Source organism: Hipposideros armiger, unplaced genomic scaffold (genome assembly GCF_001890085.2).
Source record: "Hipposideros armiger isolate ML-2016 unplaced genomic scaffold, ASM189008v1 scaffold_284, whole genome shotgun sequence".
Taxonomy (NCBI): domain Eukaryota; kingdom Metazoa; phylum Chordata; class Mammalia; order Chiroptera; family Hipposideridae; genus Hipposideros; species Hipposideros armiger.
In genome coordinates, this window is record NW_017731634.1 from 1,028,881 (window position 1) to 1,045,818 (window position 16,938).

General features: G+C 64.1%; 1 protein-coding gene across 3 annotated transcripts in view; it reads right to left on the reverse strand.

The window, feature by feature from the left end:
• Nucleotides 1-13,931, reverse strand: part of PLCH2 (phospholipase C eta 2) — a 64,928-nt gene extending 50,997 nt beyond the window's left edge. For 2 of the 3 annotated variants that reach the window (XM_019658590.1, XM_019658586.1), the window contains exon 1: nucleotides 13,814-13,931. In XM_019658590.1, coding sequence (XP_019514135.1) covers nucleotides 13,814-13,916 — 103 coding nt within the window. In that variant the 5' untranslated portion in view covers nucleotides 13,917-13,931. Of the gene's footprint in view, nucleotides 1-4,210; nucleotides 4,403-13,813 lie in introns of those variants that run through there. The other variant, XM_019658589.1, reaches the window with a different exon arrangement.
• Between the last annotated feature and the right edge of the window lie 3,007 nt (nucleotides 13,932-16,938).

Below are 16,938 nucleotides of genomic sequence, written 5' to 3' on the forward strand. Positions count from 1 at the left end.
GGGGTTGAATGGTGCCACCCCAAAGTTGCATCCATGCCCAGATTTTGCAAAGGTAACCTTATTTGGAAGGTCTTTGCAGATGTAGTCCAGGCTGCTGAGATGAGGTCATCCTGGATGACTGACGTAGGCCCTAAAACCAAGGACAAATATCCTCATAGGATGAGGGGTGGGAGGGGACACAGGGGACCATGACATGCGGAGATGGAGACAGATTCAGTGATGCAACTGGAGGCCCAGGGACGCCTGGGGGCCACCAGGAGCTGAAGACAGGGAGACTCCTGCCCACAGGTTCCACAGGGAGCGCGGCCCTGGGGGCTTCCAGCCTCCAGACCGTGAGACAACACAGGTCTGCAGTTTCAAGTGATCCTGTCGGCAGCCCAGGACACTAAGGCAGCCCTCTCCAGCTGGACTCAGGGCAGTGGGGTCAGGGAGAGGGTGCCTTCCTGGTAAAGTGTGTGCCATTGCCCTGGACTGGCGGCCCAGGGAGCCACCCAGGACGAGGACCACAGCAGCCTCAGGCCCAGGAGCCCCCCTCAAGGGCGGGAGCCACGTGCTTTGCTCCAATGACCTGGTTAGAATCCACAGCTCCCTAGAGGAGGACAGTGAGGGGAGGCGATGAGGAGACCGGCCCAAGGTGCCTAGCTCGGGTCGGAGGCTCCCTGGGACATTTCAGAGACTTGCCCCCCAAGTCCTCCTTGCCTTCCTATCTTCCAGGGTCATCGGGTCAGTCAGGTGTGGGTCATAAACAGAGCCCCAGTCATGGCCCCTCCCTGGAACCACAGACCAGCCTGTCTCCCTGCTGCTCACACCGTCCCAGCTGCTGGGTCCCATTAGTGCCTCCGAATCCCGCAGAATCTCAGGATGGAAACTGGGAGCCCCCCATACACCAGCCAGCTCACCCCTTCCCCCAGGCTGCCTGGGAGTGTGTGTGTGAGTGTGCGCGAGTGTGCGTGAGTGCCGGGTCCAGCGGGGGAGGGAGGCGACAAAGTGGGTGCTGACCCTGCAGATGCAGGTGAGTTGATCTCTCCGGGGGCCCTTCCCTCCCGTCCCTCCCGTCCCTCCCGTCCCTCCCAGATCCTGGGCTGAGTTGACTGCTGGGCGGGGCTTGTTCCATCAGCCCGGCCTCCTGGAGCGCCCGCCCCGCCCACCGCCTGCCCGGGTCTGATCTCAGCATGAGCTGAGAAAACAGGTGTGAGGAGCCTGTTCTGATCTGTGGGGGTGGAGACCCCGGAATTAACGCAGGAGGCTGCTGGGAGCAAAAAAGGGATGAAAAGAAGGCAGGAAGGAGAGCTGTGGAGGGCAGGATGGTGCCGCTGTGCCTGAGGAGGTCGGAAACACACACACACACACACACACACACACACACACACACACACACACACGGAAACACACACACACACACACACACACACGGAAACACACACACACACACACACACAGAAAGGAGCCCCCCTGCCTTTGCCAGACTCAGCCCCTGGGAGTGGGCTCCAGGAGCCCCCGCTAGCCCCAGGCCCCCTCTGCACAGCCTGGGCTGCCCAACTCTTCCCTGGGCTGGGTGGTCAAACAGCCTCCTTTGTCCCTTTGTGCTGGGCAGCAGAAAGGACAAAAGCTTCTGCTCCGGGCTGGCTGGCTGCCGCTGGAGACGTCTCCCAGGAGCCCTTCCTCCCCGTGCGTGGACGCAGGACTGTTACACAACAGCCCTAAGAATAATTTGAGGGCGGGCAGTGCAGGCGTCCTGCCTCCTGGGACCCCTCAAGCTGCGGTGGGGGATGGGGCCAGCGGCACGTGGGTCCTGCTTCTGCCTGAGCCGAGGGCCAGCTAGAGGCCCAAGGGGCACCCACTCCCAGCACCCGGGAAACCGACCTGCCGAGTCCTGATTCCCGCTCCCACCCCCACTCCTGACTCCCCCGGGCTGGCCTGGCAACTGGGAGTGGCAGGTGGAACCCCAGGATGCCCAGGGCCATCTGTGCCCAGTGGCCTTGGGTGTCAAAAGCCCTGGCAGGGCCTGTAGTGGCCCGAGGGCAGGCAGCCACAGGGAGGCTGGGTTTTCAGTGGGGGTGACGCCTGCGCCCCCAGCGACTGCTCGTTCCCAGCAGCCAGTACACAGGGTGGGGGCTTCAGTGGACAGAGTGCAGGACGGGAAGGGGAAGGTTGGCCTGGCAGTAACTGGAGTGCCCACCGGCAGCCCACCCCTTGCCCTGCCTCCCAGTGGAACAGGTGGCAGGCAGCCTGGCTTCTCCCGGCCAAGTGCCCTCCCTTCCGAGGCGCAGACAGCGGGGCAGGTGCGATAGTTACCAACTAATGAAGTACTCCGATTAGGCACAGAGTAACAGAATATATACAAATTGGCCCATAGCTCTTTATCTATTGCAGACATTAAAAATTAAAATCCAATTACAACTTGTATTGTCAAACCTGCTGCTGCCACGTACGAAGGCAGCCGTGTGTGGGGTGGGGATTATGTAACCTGAACTCTCAGCTGCCAGACGTGAGGGCCTCCGGTCCCCAAAGCCCCCCGGAGTGTCTCCAGGGGTCTCTCCTACCCACAATCCCCTCTGGCCCCTAGGGGACCCCCACAGACCTGGCCCAGGCACCAGCTGAGGGGGTCCCTGCCTGCTCACTCTCAGGAGGGGCCACTGCCGCCCTGCCAGAGATCCTCCCGAGGCCCCAGCTACTCCCCAATGGAGCCACATCAGCTCTGCCGGTGACAGGCAGGACCCCTGCAGACCCCACTCCAGCCTCGTGTTCACTGCACAGCCTGAATGGGCTGGGGTCCAAGATGTCAAGGCCACCAGACCCACGCCCCAGGAAGCCCCTGGTGCAGGCTCAGCTCTCACCTCCTGGGGGCAGGGAACAGGCCAGGACAGGGCCACCGGGCAGTTGGGTCTCAGGGAAGGGGGCTTTGGGGACCCTTTATGCATGGCCAACCCCACACACTCCACCTACCACACGCCTGCCTCCCCCACCCTTTCTGGAACCCCCAGACCAAGTACAGAAGGAGTGTGATGGGATGAGCTTCTGGGAGGTCTTTAGAGCCAATTTCTTCTGTTATCACAGAGAAGAGCTAAGGCCCAGAGTCCTAAGGGAGACACACAGGCTGGGTGCTGTACCCCGCAACCAGGAGAGGTGGTAATGACCTCTGACCTCTGATCTGCCCCTCATCCCATGGTGCCTGAACTCCCCTCTGTGGCTGCAGCTCTCTGATTGAGCCTGTGGGCTCAGAGGACACTAGCAGGACACAAATGGGCTCCCCAGGACGAAAGCATTTGGGTGCCATGGCCCTGCCAGAAATCAGGACTCAGAGGGCCAGAGGAAACACAAATCAGGTACATTTTCATGGGTGAGGGATGGAGAAGGCCGCAGGAGAAAGGCCAGCCTCAGTGGGGAGTCCGTGGTCATTCTGTCTGTCTCAAGGATCACTGAGCACAGTAGCGGGGAGGAGAGAAGGGGAGGCGAGGTCTCCTGTTTCCTTGGTGCCTTCCCATCCTTCCCTCTGCCAGCTCCAGAAGTGCTCTGTCCCCTAAAAGATGCCCGATAGCTCTGTCGGAAGCCCAGAGCCACAGGAAGTAGTCACACCCCCTACCTGCAGCACCCTACAGACAGCCTGGGCAGGGCCGCCCAGAGCCTGGCTGGGTCCCACCTGCCCCAACAGTGCCCACCACACCTCTGCCTGCTAGTGCCGGGAGAGGCTGGCCCAGAGCCAGAAATGGCACCTGCTGCCCAGGCAGACGTGCCCAGTCCCACCACTGCCCACGTCCACTCAGCACCTCACCCAGCACCTCGCTGCAGCCTTGCTGCACCATCCACATCCGGCCAGGAGACTGGGTGTCCGGTCCTGAGCTCAGCAGGGCTGGCTCTCAGCACAGGGTCACAGCCCCACTGAGAGATGCACCCTCCACCAGGGGAGGAAAGTTCGCAGAAGGGTGGCGCCAGGTCCCTCAGCCAGCACCTTCCACCTCTGAGGGCACCCAGAGCCTCACCTGCCCCATCCCACACCCACACTCTGCTGCCCCCTCTGAGATCCGGGCCCCCCCTTCGGGTCTGGACCTCCGAAGCAGCTCGACCCACGGGGCAACACAGGCTGCGGTGCAAGAGGGGAACAGCACGAGCCCCTCCCCGCGCGCCCCAACCCGACCCGCTGCCCTGGGTACCGGCGCCCCCGCGCGTCCACGAGCCCCGGGCGCAGCAACAGGAGCGACGCGGCACCTACTGTGCTTCTGCGGGGCGGCTCCCGCGTCCATTGTCTCCGCGGCGGCCGAGGCGCGGGGCGCGGGGCGGAGGGCGGCCGGGCGCGGGGCGCTGTCACCGAACCGCCTCGGGCACTGGCTTGGGTACCATCGCCCCGCCGGCTCCGGCGGCCCGCGCGGCAGGCTGTGAGCGCAGCGGGCTCCGGCGCGCTGACACTGCGCCCCGTGCAGGCGCCGCGCACGGAAAGCGCTGTCACTCGTGCCGCCCGCACCACACCCCCTGCCCGCCCTGCGCGGGGTGGGGGACGGGGGCGCCAAATCGGTGGCGGCGGGAGCAGAGCGGGGTGCAGAGCCGGGGGTGTGGGGCGCACAGTGGGGCCAGCAGGGCCACCCCGCGCCCGCCTGGGCCAAAGTATTGTACTTTCTCCGCAAAGATGCTCCCACGGCCTCCCTGTTCCCCCTACTTGCCCCTGCGCCCCGGCTCCCTGTGGCCCAGGAGACTGGACAGGGAAGAGGGCGGGGCCGAGGATGGGCGCTTGCGGAGCAGGAGGCTCAGAGAAGCGAGACAGGGGTGTTTGCCTGGCATTACCCCCCACACTCCCACCCACCGCCACCCTGGAGCCTGGGCCACCCCTCCTCCAAGATGTAAGGTGGCACATGCAGAAACCTGCACTAGTGCCTAGAGCTGGTGGGGGAGGGGTGGCAGCCCAGCCCCAGAAGGTTCCTCTGCTGGGCACCAGGCATCCCTTAGCAGGCATCAGAGGGCAGCCGGCCTTGCTTGGGGAGGGGCACTTAGAACTGCTGTCTTGCCAACGTGACCCTACGCCTGGAGAGAGGCCCAGGAGCAACAGTGGGAGCTGGCTCACTGCCTCCCCTTCCCAAACTGGCCCCAGCACAAGTCCCCCTCCCACTGCTCCAGGTCACAGAGGGCCCCCAAAGCCAACAGACAGGCCCTAGATCCTAGGGACCCTCCTTTGTGGGAACTCCGCTCCAGATTAGGCTTTCTGGGAGCCCCCTCCCCCACCCCCTTCTGCAGCAGGCAGCAGTAGAGAAGGAGAGCTAGGCGCCTGTGTCCAGAGAGGCTGAGACCCATTGCTGGCCCTGCTCTAGTGACTTAACAGGACACACGACACAGGCTCATATCCTAGCTGCCTGCAGACCCGCCAGTGGCCTCAGCCAAGCCCCTACCCTCTCTGGGCCTGTTTCCCCAGGTGTAAGACCCGCCGGTTTCTAAGGTCCTTTCCAGACTGCTGCAGCCCAGAGGGGTCCCTGACTTTCCTGAAGCCACACAGGTGATTCCTTGACTGTGCTGCAGATCCCAGGACGGGTCTCTGGGACCCTCCCAGAACCAAAGCTGACCCTCAGAGGCGGCATCTTGGCACCTGCCGGGGCCAGCTGAGCTCCTGGGGCTTTCTGCTTTCCAGGCGTACTAGACAAGGGCCACGCCCCGACTCCCAGCTGGGTCTCGGCACGCCTGGCACAGAAGCTCTGTGCCCATGTGTGCATTCCAGGCTTGCTCAGTCTAGCTGAGGCCAGGTTGGCTCCAGCAGTCTCTGCTCAGGGTAGCATTGGGCATTCCCACCAGACTGTGAGCTAAAGGGAAGACCCCACTATTATTACTGGGAGGGGGTTGTCAGAGCCGTGTGGCAACCTGAGCAGCCCCGCGTCCCTGCGCACCCAGGGCAACCACTACCGCTGTGCAAGCTTGGCGCTTCCACTCAGGGAAGGCCGCTTCCTGGCTCCCCCGGCTGCACTCTGCCTTGGCTTACTCTCCTGGGACGCTATGTCCACCCCCAGGCCAGGGCCCTAATGCCATCCTCTCCTCTCTCTTCCCCACCCCCATCCAGACAGCATGAGCTGGCCCAGGACCCCAAGAAGAGTGAGAAGGTGGACAGTCATCAGAGGGACGGAGATGGCGGTGCCCAGAAGCACGCACGGCGGCCTGCGGAGGCGCATGAAGGATGGAAAGAACGAAGGAGCCGGGAAAGGGCTCCGGAGCCGGCAGGAGCCAAGCCCGGGCCGGGCGGGGGCTCAGTCCAGAGGCCCCACAACGTTCTGTGGCCACACTGGTAGGTGCCAACACTGCTTGGCCTCAGACCCACCACAGTGGGGCCTTGCCAGGCAGAGGTGGGGCTTCCTCTGTGCCTCGCCTGTCCCCAGGCCCTCGGAGGCTTTCCTCAGTGACAGCCCCGACCCCCTCCCATCACTGCCTGCCTGAGACCCCTGGCTGATTCAGGCGGGTGAGACTTCCTTGGCACCCAAGCAGCACCCCAAACCTTGCCCACCTGCACACCTCAGGTGGCATGGGTCTCAGCTGGGTGGGGGGCATGGCTTTTCTCACGAGGACAGGGATGCCAGCCCTGGGAGCAGGGCTGCCTGGGCACAGGGACATTCCAGCAGCATGTGGAAATGTGGCCCAAGGAGAAATGGTGAACTCACCCTCTGTGCCCAGGGCACTGGGCCAAGAACCCCAGACCCAGAGACAGAGACACACAGAGAGACGGGAACCAAGGGCAACCCTGACATAGAGAAATCTGGGCTTCCCCTGCCTGGAGCCAACACTGAAATGCAAATTAGAAACCAGGAAAGTAATCTTCGTTTTAAGTCAGAGGCTCTAAGAATCCGGGCAGAGAGCAGGAACCTGGGGGGGGAGGTGGGGGCTGCCTCAGGGTGGAGTCACCTGCACATGGCGTGTGCAATGGATACGCCCACCACGGCCACCAGGGCAGACAGCTGCCCCAGTCCAGCATCGCCCCACTGAGCGTCACTCTTCCTCACCCATGTCTCCCAGCTGTGCCACTCCGGGCCTTGCCCTCAGCCCCCAACTGGTTGCCAGGGCCTGGAGCAAGGCGCCTTCTCCAGGAAGCCTTCCCGGCTCCCTTCCTCTCCCACTCACCTCCTCTGAGCTGCGCAGTTCCCACAGTCTGAGCTACAGACTTCACTCGAGATGTTGCAAGGCCCTTGCCCTTGTTTTCAGTCTGTGCTGCCCAGCAAGACCATGAGGTTTCTGCAGGCAGGGCATAGTGCCCACTGTTCCCCCAAACACACCGGCTGGCCGGGCTCAGGTGGCCTCAGGACTGTGTCCTGCCTGGCCCCACCTCTTCCTCATGTCTAGGCTCCCGGAGAGGCCGAGCCCAGAGGCAGCCCTGGGTTTCCCCTGGGCCCGTTTCCAGGGGCAGAGCAACAGGGACTGGGAAGAGCTGGGCCCTGGGGCCATACCCAGCAGCCCGGCCTGCACAGCCACCCTCGCCGCCTTGTCTGCCTCTTCCCTTCTCTGGAGAGGGAGCCCCACAGGCGCTGGCTCAGGGACCGCTGCCCCGAGATTGCGGGAGGAGCCTCACCTTCTCGTGGAGGGGGACTCTGAGCCAAGTGCCGACAGAGAGCTGAACCCCACATCTGGCAGAGCTGGAGCCCCCGGGGGGGCAGCACCCGGTCAGGGCTGGGTGTCCTGCAGCCTGGACACAAAGAACCCCCCAAACCACCACCGGGCCAGGGACAGTGGCTGTTCCCACTGCCACCTTCCCCTGGCTCCGCACAGAGGGACGGGCTGCCACCCAAGGGGGGACCCTTGCTAGGGGACCCCCATCACGGCCTGCGGCCCCTTCCCCAGTCCCTGCAGAGCCTCTCCCACCTGCCACCCCTACCATCTCCCACCTTACAAACAAATCCACCCATCCCCCGGCCTCAGAAAACTCAAAACAGCTTCTCTTGAGCTCAGTGCACGTGGGGCTGCTCCCTCTGCCCTGTCAGGGGGGTAGGAGAGCCTGTGCCAGCGCTGGTCAGCCAGAGGAGTCCCAGGCCCAGGCCACCCGGTCCCGTGCTCCCCTGGCCTCACTGAGGGAACGTCCCAAGACGGGGTCTCCCCCTTGCAGGAAGCATCACACAGGCCACACCCACAGCGCCCTGGGCCTCCACTGGCCCCAGACGTCCCGCAAGCCACCTCCCCCAGCTCCCTTCTTCCTGGGCTGCCTGCTTCCCTGCAGAGTGGGCAGAATGGTGTGGGGTCCATCTGCCTCTCCCTCTGCCAGCAAAGCCAGGTCTCCATCCTGGAGCCCAGCACAGCTCTGGCGTGTGCAGGCTCACAGCCCGGGGATAAGTGGGAGCTGGCAGCCCCACACTTCCCAGGAGAAACCTCCCAGACGCAGCTTTGGGCCACGGCCATTTCTAAGGGACCCCCCTCCCTGTCAGCCCAGGCATGGGGTGGAAGACAGGAACAACTGATGCTGTGTTCATAGACCTACCCAGGATTCATGGTGACACATGGTATCAGGGCCAGAGGGGGACCCCACCGGCAAAGCTCTCCCTCCTGTCCCCCGCTAGGAAAGCCGCAGCCTGGTACCTCTCTGGAAGGGATGTTTCTGGAGGAAAGACCCTTAACACTCTCTCCAAAGACTGCATTCCAGTGGGTGGCTGACCTTCGGGGGGGGGGCCGCCTGCCGGAACTGTGTCTAAGCTAAGTCAGCCGGCTGCACATGTGCCCGAGGGACCTGGGGTGCTCACAGTGCTGGGCCTGGTGACTTCCGTTTCATCTGCTCAGAGGCAGGGTTTGAGTCACTTTCCCAAACCTGGCTGCATTCTGGGTAAGTGAGCACGAGGGCCGTCTGCATGAGGAGAGCGTGTCCCCGGTCCAGCCCGGCCCGGCGGTGCCCATGGGATGAAAAGCCGCAGTGTCCAGGAAGCCAGGCGCTTACCCCAGGTCGCCCTGAAGGCAATCCATGTGTCCTGCCTCCTCCGGAAAGGGCTCTGACCCTGCACCAGGTCGACTGGTTCTGGAAAGGTGGCGCCGAGCCTTCCTCAAGGGCTCCAGCCCCCCGCCCACCTGCTGCCCACCGCTCTGCTCTCTGCTAGTAAGCGGAGGGCGGAGGGCCGAGGGCGCCAGCTTCAAAGAGCTTGGAGCACAGCAGACACGCTGCGAAGCCCTCCAAGGAAACCACTGGAGGGAGGCGATACCCAGACGCTGGGCAGCCCCTCACCCCCACCCCCACCCTGCAGCACAGCCTGTAACAAAAGCTTAGATGTTTCCCCACACGAATGACTGCCTTGCCGCTTCCTTGCCGCTTCCCCGGAGTGTGGCTTCCCCGGAGTGTGAGGCCGCCGATAAAACCCAGGCTCCAGAAGGACAGGCAGTGCATAGAGGAACCTGAGCACGTCCAGGCCCCAGGGCAGGGCTCATGGGGCAAGCAGGACAGCGGTAAGGTGGGAGCTGGGCCACCTGGGGCATGGCTAGACCCTAGACCCAGCACACAGGCTCCGAGGAGGGTGGTGGCGATGTCACATCTTCTTCCCACTTTGCCTTCCCACAAAAACCTCCTCTGAGCTGCTGCTCTTTCTTTTATAGTCAGGAAAAAAGAAACAGAAGCCAGCCCGACACAGAAATCCCAGGGGAAGTGGGGGAGAGATCTGAACGCACTTGGATGTGGGCAAGCCCCCAGGTCCACACGTCCAGCCCTGTGGACACACCCTTGCCGCGACCCCAGCCCCGACTCCCAGCCTCACGTTCCAGAGGCTGCAGCCACGCGGCCCCTCCAGCCCCGGCTCAGTAAGGACACGGCACTCCAGCCTGGACCCTGAGGGCCAGAGCCCCGTTCTCCCGGGCACTCGCAGGGACAGTAGGACACCAGCCAGGACATCTGAGCCGGCCGGTGCCTCAGCTCCACGTCCATCTGTGCGTCAATAGCCCCCAGCCAAGTGGTGTCCCAGCTGCTGGTCCAGTCCACCCAGAGAGGCAACAGGGAGGACTTGCCGACACTCAGGCCGAGAGCCCCAGGCCGGTGGCTGCCCTGCTCTGGGAACAGCAGCTCCAGGTACACAGGCCATCCACCGCAGAGGCCTCACCGTCTCGGGTGCGGCATGGTGGCCCACACTCGCCTGCCCAGCTACATCCTGGCCCCTCACGTCCTCCCTGGGCTGGGCCTCCACTGCCCCAGCACCTCAGAAGCCCTGCTGTGTGAGCCTGAGCTAGTGGCTGAGTGTCTCTGAGCGTCTCTTGCTGCCCTACAGCACCTCAAAACAGGCAGGGCGGGGCACGGTGAGAAGCGGACCCCCTTAGTATCAGCAGCATGGATAGGGCCGTGGCGGGCCCCAAACCAGCCTCCCCCCGGTGAGTTCACTGGGCCAGCCATGGGCCCCGTGCTGCGGCTGGGCATGTACCCCCGAGGCCTCCTACCTCAGCCCCATCTGGGCACTGGGAGGACAAAGGAGGCCCACTGCTCAGAGCCCCAAAAGAGAAGGGAGCTGCCTGCCACCGCCCTTTCCCCACCTGACCTGTGGGGACTGCCACCCTCATCAGGACAGCTCCCAAGACGGCGGGCACCCCACAGGGGCAGGCTGGGACCTGGGGCATCCGGTGGGGAACCACTGCTCCCACGCACCCCTGAGGAACCAGGTCCTCCCTTCTGGTAGGGTGCACCCTCCGTGTCTGTCCATCCCAGACCTGTATGGCCCACCCTGACCCTTCCAGCCTGGCATCCATGACCCCAGGAGCACCGCAATGCCAGTGCTGGCAGAGTCCGGTGGAGGTGCTGTCAGGACAAGGGAGGGGCCAGGCCTGGGCAGCTCAGGCCCTCACCACAGCCAGCAGGGCCCCTGGACCTCAGGGCTCTGGACACTGGAGGGCAGGTGCCACAGCCCAACTCTCCGCCAGGCCACCCAGCGCTTGGTGGGGCCCCAGACCCAGCCCTCAAGCCCCTCCCTCGAGCTCCTCCCACGTCACCCTCATCCCCAAACATCTGGGAGCAGCTCATTTGCATTCTCCCCCATCCTTGAGCCTGTGAAAGTGGATTAGGCAGCTCTAAATGGTACCCCATTCATTCGTTACCACGGATACGAGAAGCGGGGTAAGCAAGCCGCACTGTGGGGTGGGGTGGGGGCTGTTGGTGGGCCCTGGAACCTCCCTTGATGCTGTCCACATACTGCTGGGGCCCCAGTCAGCAGCTGGTTTCCCTCCTGGCTGGGGAGGGGGGGCAAGGGGCAGAGGCCGAGGTGGGACCCAAAGTGCCACGGGGCCACGAGGCCACGCTCACTGCCTCACCGGGAAAATGGGGCCATGCCTCACTGTGGACACAGTGGCTGCAAGTCCCAGTCGGTGGTGGTGGCACAGAGTGGGCACCAGGTAATGTCATGGGGCCTCATCTGAGGCCCCTGACCGGGTTCCTGCAGCTCAAGAGGTGAGGGCCCCAGAACAGACCCCACGCCCACACCTCCTGCACCCCACTCTCCCACTCCCACTTGGGTCTGCCACTCGGGGGCAGAGCTGGCACCAGCCAGGGAAGGCGCTGCGGCTGCAGGAGCCCAGACGTACTTCAGCCCAAAGGCGGAGGAGCTTCCTGACCATCAGGGAGACAGACAGACCCCGGGCCGCCTCCAGGACACGCTGACCTGCTTCGTGGGCTTTGGGCCCGTCCCTCAGCCAGAGGGCCTCCCCTGCACTCTGGGCTGGGAAACCTCCATCGCTCAGCAGGGCTGCCTCTGGGCCTTCCGGAAGGACCTCCAGGGCGAGACAGGGTGCTCCCGCCCCTGCCCTCGTCCAGCACGCAGCACAGGACATGACTGGGCAGCAGCAGCAGGCAGCCGGGCATGAAGGGAGACATGGAGCGTGGGGAGCGGGCAGAGGGGGGCACGGCAGCCTGACGGGGGAGCCCACACTCTTGTGCACCCGCAGGTCCCTGGCACCCGACTCAGGCTCCCCCCAAGGGCCTGCCTGGTCTCAGGGCCTCAGGGACTCTGGGCCAGCAGCTCCCCTGCTCTTTCCCTGGTGCCGTCCTGACTGAGCGGAAAATCAGGCCCCCGAGCCTGAGCAGGGGGCTGCGTGCCTCTGAGCAGACATCTCCCCTTAGGCGGAGGAGACCTGCCCGGGCACATCTGGGGAACGTGGGAGGAACAAGCCTGGGCCGGCTGTGCGGGGTGCAGGGGTGCAGGGAGTGTGAACACACACACACACACACACACACACACACACACACACACACAGCACACGCCACACGCATGCCCATGCACAGATTCTCACAGGCGTGCATGCAGATTCATGCCACACACACGTGCACACGTGCAAATGCTCACTTTTACCAGCACTGACCTGGGGAGCAGCTGCCAAGCGAGCAGCAGGCTGCCCCCGGAAGAGCAGGTACTCACACGCACATGCGTGCACACACCCTCTGAGATGCAGACCTGTCATCACACCCGCCGAGCCCGAGCTGCCTGGCCTCAGGCATGCACGCGCACACCGTCGTGAGCACAATTACCCTCCCATTTGATCTCCTCCCCCACCTCCCAGGAGAGCTGAGTCAGGGTCCCATGAGCTGCTGTGTCAGCCAAGGAGAAGCCAGAAGGAGCCCCTGTCTGCACAGCCTCCCTACAGGCCCAGGAAGCAGCAAGCCGGCAGAGGGCCCAGCAAGCCGGAAGCCTGCACCCTGGGTTCCCACATCAGCTGGGCTCCAGCAGGCTCCCAGGCTAGAACCCAGGACCTGACTCCAATCTGGAGAACCCTGCCCGTCCGATGGTGCCCAGGTACCAAGCCCAACCACCTGTCGGGGAAGAAATCCCTCCCAAGATGCCCCACCAGCCCCGGGTACCGCTGCCCATCCCCTCTCCCGGGGGCTGAGCTCCCCCCTTATCCTGGAGGTGGGGCTCCTGAGTCCGAGGCTGGCAGGCCCACAGCACACACATCAGTCGGCCTCAGCTCAGTCCACCACGCTGGACACTCAGGACAGAAAGCCAACTGTTCTGGGCCAGAAGGGAACAGCCCCGTTTCCTGGACAGCCCAGCCGGGGGCTCGTACCCAAGTGGTATGTAATTCCTCTAAGCAGGCAGTCTACCTGGCTGGACGCGAAGCAAATTACATACAAGGCAGGAAAGAGGCTGCAGTGGCCTCCACAGGAGGGGCCAGTCTGCCCGGGCACCCACCCTTCCCTCGGGCAAGGGGCTCTCACACCCAGCCAGGCTCACCTGTACATCTGTACACCTGTGTGACTCCAAATGTTGGAAGTCGAAATGCAGCAAATGAATGCATATGGTGGTAGAAGTTGGAATAGCGGTGATCCCTGGGACAGGATGAGGGCAGTCCCGAGGGCAGAGTGGGGGGGAGTGGGGGGGCACGGGGGGGGGATGCAGCACGAATGTCCCACTTCCTGATCTGGGTGGCGATTGCACAGTTAGCTCACTTTGCATGACCTTACTCAGCTGCACACTTGAGGCCGTGTGCTTTACACTGTACATCTTATAGTCCCACCTTTTCAGACAGGGAGAAGTGAGAACGTGCACCTAAACCAGCATAACCCACTTCCAGAGGCTACCGGACGCAGAGAAACGGCACACAGAGGACCAGGCCCAGAGACGCCGAGCACTGCCCTAGGATGCACAGCCAACAGCAGCAAGACCTGCTGAGGACCCCCGAGTCGGCCCCAGGGTCCCGGAGGTCTGACCGAGCTTGACGGAGCTGGAGGGGAGCTGGCAGTCCCAAAGCTGTCCTCCCAACGCGCCTGTTTGTCCTGCTTCCTCGCCTACTGGTGAGAGGCGCAAGTACGTTCTCAGCTCCCCGGCCACGGCAGCCCACCTGTCCTGGAGGTCAGCACGCTCTCTGGGGGCTGAACCCACAACCCCATCGCCGTCTGCCCGGAGGCCTCACTCACCCACAGGCAGAATGTTGATCCTCAGGAAAGGCCGTCTGCTCCCCAGATCGGGTCCGGGGTCCTCAGGCAGGGAAGCCATCACAGAGGGGGCGAGGGCTCGCATGGCGGTGGGGGCAGCAGGTGGGCGGTGGTCCTGGCCTCGATTACCAGCTGAGGTGGGCTGTGAGCAGGAGGCAGGAAGGGGCTGCTCTGAGGTCCTTCTGCTCCCAGGGCCCCCGGCGTCCCCCACTGGGGCGGAGTCTGCCACTCATGACACCTAGAGAGAGCAGGGCGGCGGGGGCTGGTGGGTGAGGCCCGTCCGTATCGATGGCTTCTTCGCCGAAGTGTGGGTTGTTTCTCTGCGCTGGGACGTTTGGTTTCCTCTTTTAGAAACCAGCTGGCCCCTTCTGCGGTGATGCCGCTGGAGGCACAGGCCAGCCCCTGCCACACGAGGGCCGCACGGGCCACAGGACTCCCAGGTCCCGCGTCTCAGGCCCACTCAGCTTGTACAGTGAATTGAGGTCACTGTGGCCTCCCAGGCCACTGTCTGCCCCTTGGTCACTTGGCTGGGCTCCAAGCCGCCAATTCTCATCACACCCCCAACTGGGCCCAGGCTCTGCCTGGCCTCCTCACGGTCCCCCCAGGGGTTCAGTCCCGCCCGGCCTCTGCTCAGGCTCCTCTCCCGCTTGACACCCTGGCTGCCGCCTTCTCTCCCTTCACCCACCACCTGCTCCTGGGCGCCCGCCCCCTCCCAGGGGCCCCTCAGAGCAGCCCGAACTCACGTCCCTCCTCAGGCCCACGCCTCTCAGGCTCCCTCCAGTCGCCCAGGAAAGAGGGCCCCTTGGCGGTCGGTCCCTCCCTCACCCAGGCCTGTGTTAGCCCCAGGCCTCCACCTGGCCCAGCCCCTCCATGGTCAGCAGCAGGCCTAGAATGGGCTGGCCAGGGGTCCCCTGGGGTCCTGCGCGCAGAAGAGCGTAGGGAGTGGACGCCAGGCAGCCCCAGGCCAGGGCTCCCGGCCCCACGGCCTGTCCGTCCTCCCGCAGAGGCCTCGCCCGCGCGAGCCTGGCTTGGCCTGCCACAGCCGTTCCCGGGCCCCCCCTTGCTGGCTGCCCCACTCCAGGCTCACCCACAGCTGTGGGGTCTCCCAGCCCAGGCTCCCCCAAGACGGCTGGACTGCTGTACGTGGTCCCTTGGCCTCCGTGCCCGAAAGGCCGGTGCTCCGGCCACCGTCCCAGCCAGCTACCGCCGGGTTCCTGGGCGGCACTGTGCTTCCTGCTCCAGTGGAAGCCCAGGAGCCCTGTCCGGACACGCCTGCCGAGCGCAGCCCGGGTGTGGGGCTTGGGCTGGGCTGGCACCGTAGAACCTAATTAGGCAATAATAGCGCCATGCCGCAAGCCGAGGCGAGGCCGCCGAGCACTGTGAGGTCAGCCGGTGGCGTGGGCCTGGCTGCACGGCTCTGGGCCAGCTGCGTCCTGTCACAGCACGGGCCACCAAGAGCCCCTCACCGCCCATCCTTTCACCCCTGCCCCTCAAGCTACGCCGGGCCTCTCATGATGCCCCTTGCTTCCAGCCACGCCTGGCCCTCTACAGCTTCTGGGGCCAGCAGGAGGGGCTGCTCAGAGGGGCCACGGCTGCTCATGCCGTGGGGTCATCCCCAGCTAGGCCTGCTCCTCCTCAGGCTGGCTGACCCCCAGGATTCTAGGCCCCAGACTAAGGGGGGGACAGACGCCTCCTGTCTTAGGCCTCCATCCTCCGCTCAGACCGCAGCCCAAATGCCAGCATCAAGCCCTTGGAACTGGCCGTTGCCCACAGGTGACCACACACAGATGGCATCACTCAGTGCCAGGTTGGGCCACTTGATCCCTGTCCCCAGCAGCCAGGCCCGTTTGATCAGGACACAGGGTCCGGGCCCAGACAGGCCAGAGGGCGGCCGAGCCCCGAACCCGAGGGCCCAGCCTATGATGCCAAACCGGCAAACCCACCTCCAAAGAATAGCCAGGCCTCCAGCCTCGAAGCCCCGAGGGTGAAGCCTCCGCCATTTGGTGGGGCCCGTGGGGCCATCCTGCCCGCGGGGAAGGCCCTCTTCCTACCCTGGAGGGCTCCCTGGCCGCTTCCATTTCTGACGCCCGCAGTGCCCCCTCCCCGTGTCCCAGAGCGGCCTGCTCGAGGTGGGAGTGCCAGAGGGGCCTCCGCAGGCCCCTGCCTCCTCCGGACATCCTCCCCTCCTGACCCCACCTTCGGCATCAGTGCCCAGGAAGCAGAGCTGGCACACCTTCCACTGGCACCCTCTGGCTCTGGAAGACCCCAGGGGCCCCAGTCTCTGGAGGAGGAGACGTCAGGGTGGGGCGTCCTCTTCCTCCTGGCCCCCACACTGGCCTCCCAGACCATGCAGATCGCACTCTCTGAAGGGACAAACAAGCCCAGAGAGGGCACGGCCCCCACAGCAGGTGTGGCTGTGCCGGGACGAGGCCAGCTCTCCCCAAAACTCCACCCGACTCTTCCTAGACCAGGGGTCGGCAAACTTTTGAGACAGAAGAGCCGCCACAGGTCAGCAAACTGCCGCTCGCGAGCCACATGCGGCTCTTTGGGTACATACCTATGACTCTGAAGTAAAATTGAAAATGAAAATAAAACTATCATAGTTTCATTTATAAAATTTTTAAAGTATATTATTCACAGGATGATTATGTAAAAATATATTTATGGCTCTCGAATAATTTTTAAATTGCTGTGAGGGACAGCACTGGCTTTTCCAGGGCTCGGTAAACTTTTGAGAGGGAATGTACCCAAAGAGCCGCATGTGTTCGCGAGCCGCAGTTTGCCGACCCCTGGCCTAGACCCACTGCCCAGTGTCCCCCTGAGGTCCACCCCGGGCTGGACGCCTGGCCTGAGGCTCCAAGGGCTGACACTGCACGGCACCAAGGAACACAGAGGACCACCCACGTGTCCTCCAGCCTCCTCTTCCGCCTGGAGCTCAGCAACCAGGGTCCCCACAGCCCGCCCATCCCCCCAGCTCCCTCAACGCTGTCTGAAGAGTCTCCTCTCCAGGTGGTCGCCCACTGCCCAACGCCTCCCCGAGCACGGTCTCCAGGCTGGGAGTGGGGTCCAAGGTGGAGGAATCCTGCTGGTGGGGAAACAGGCCAGGG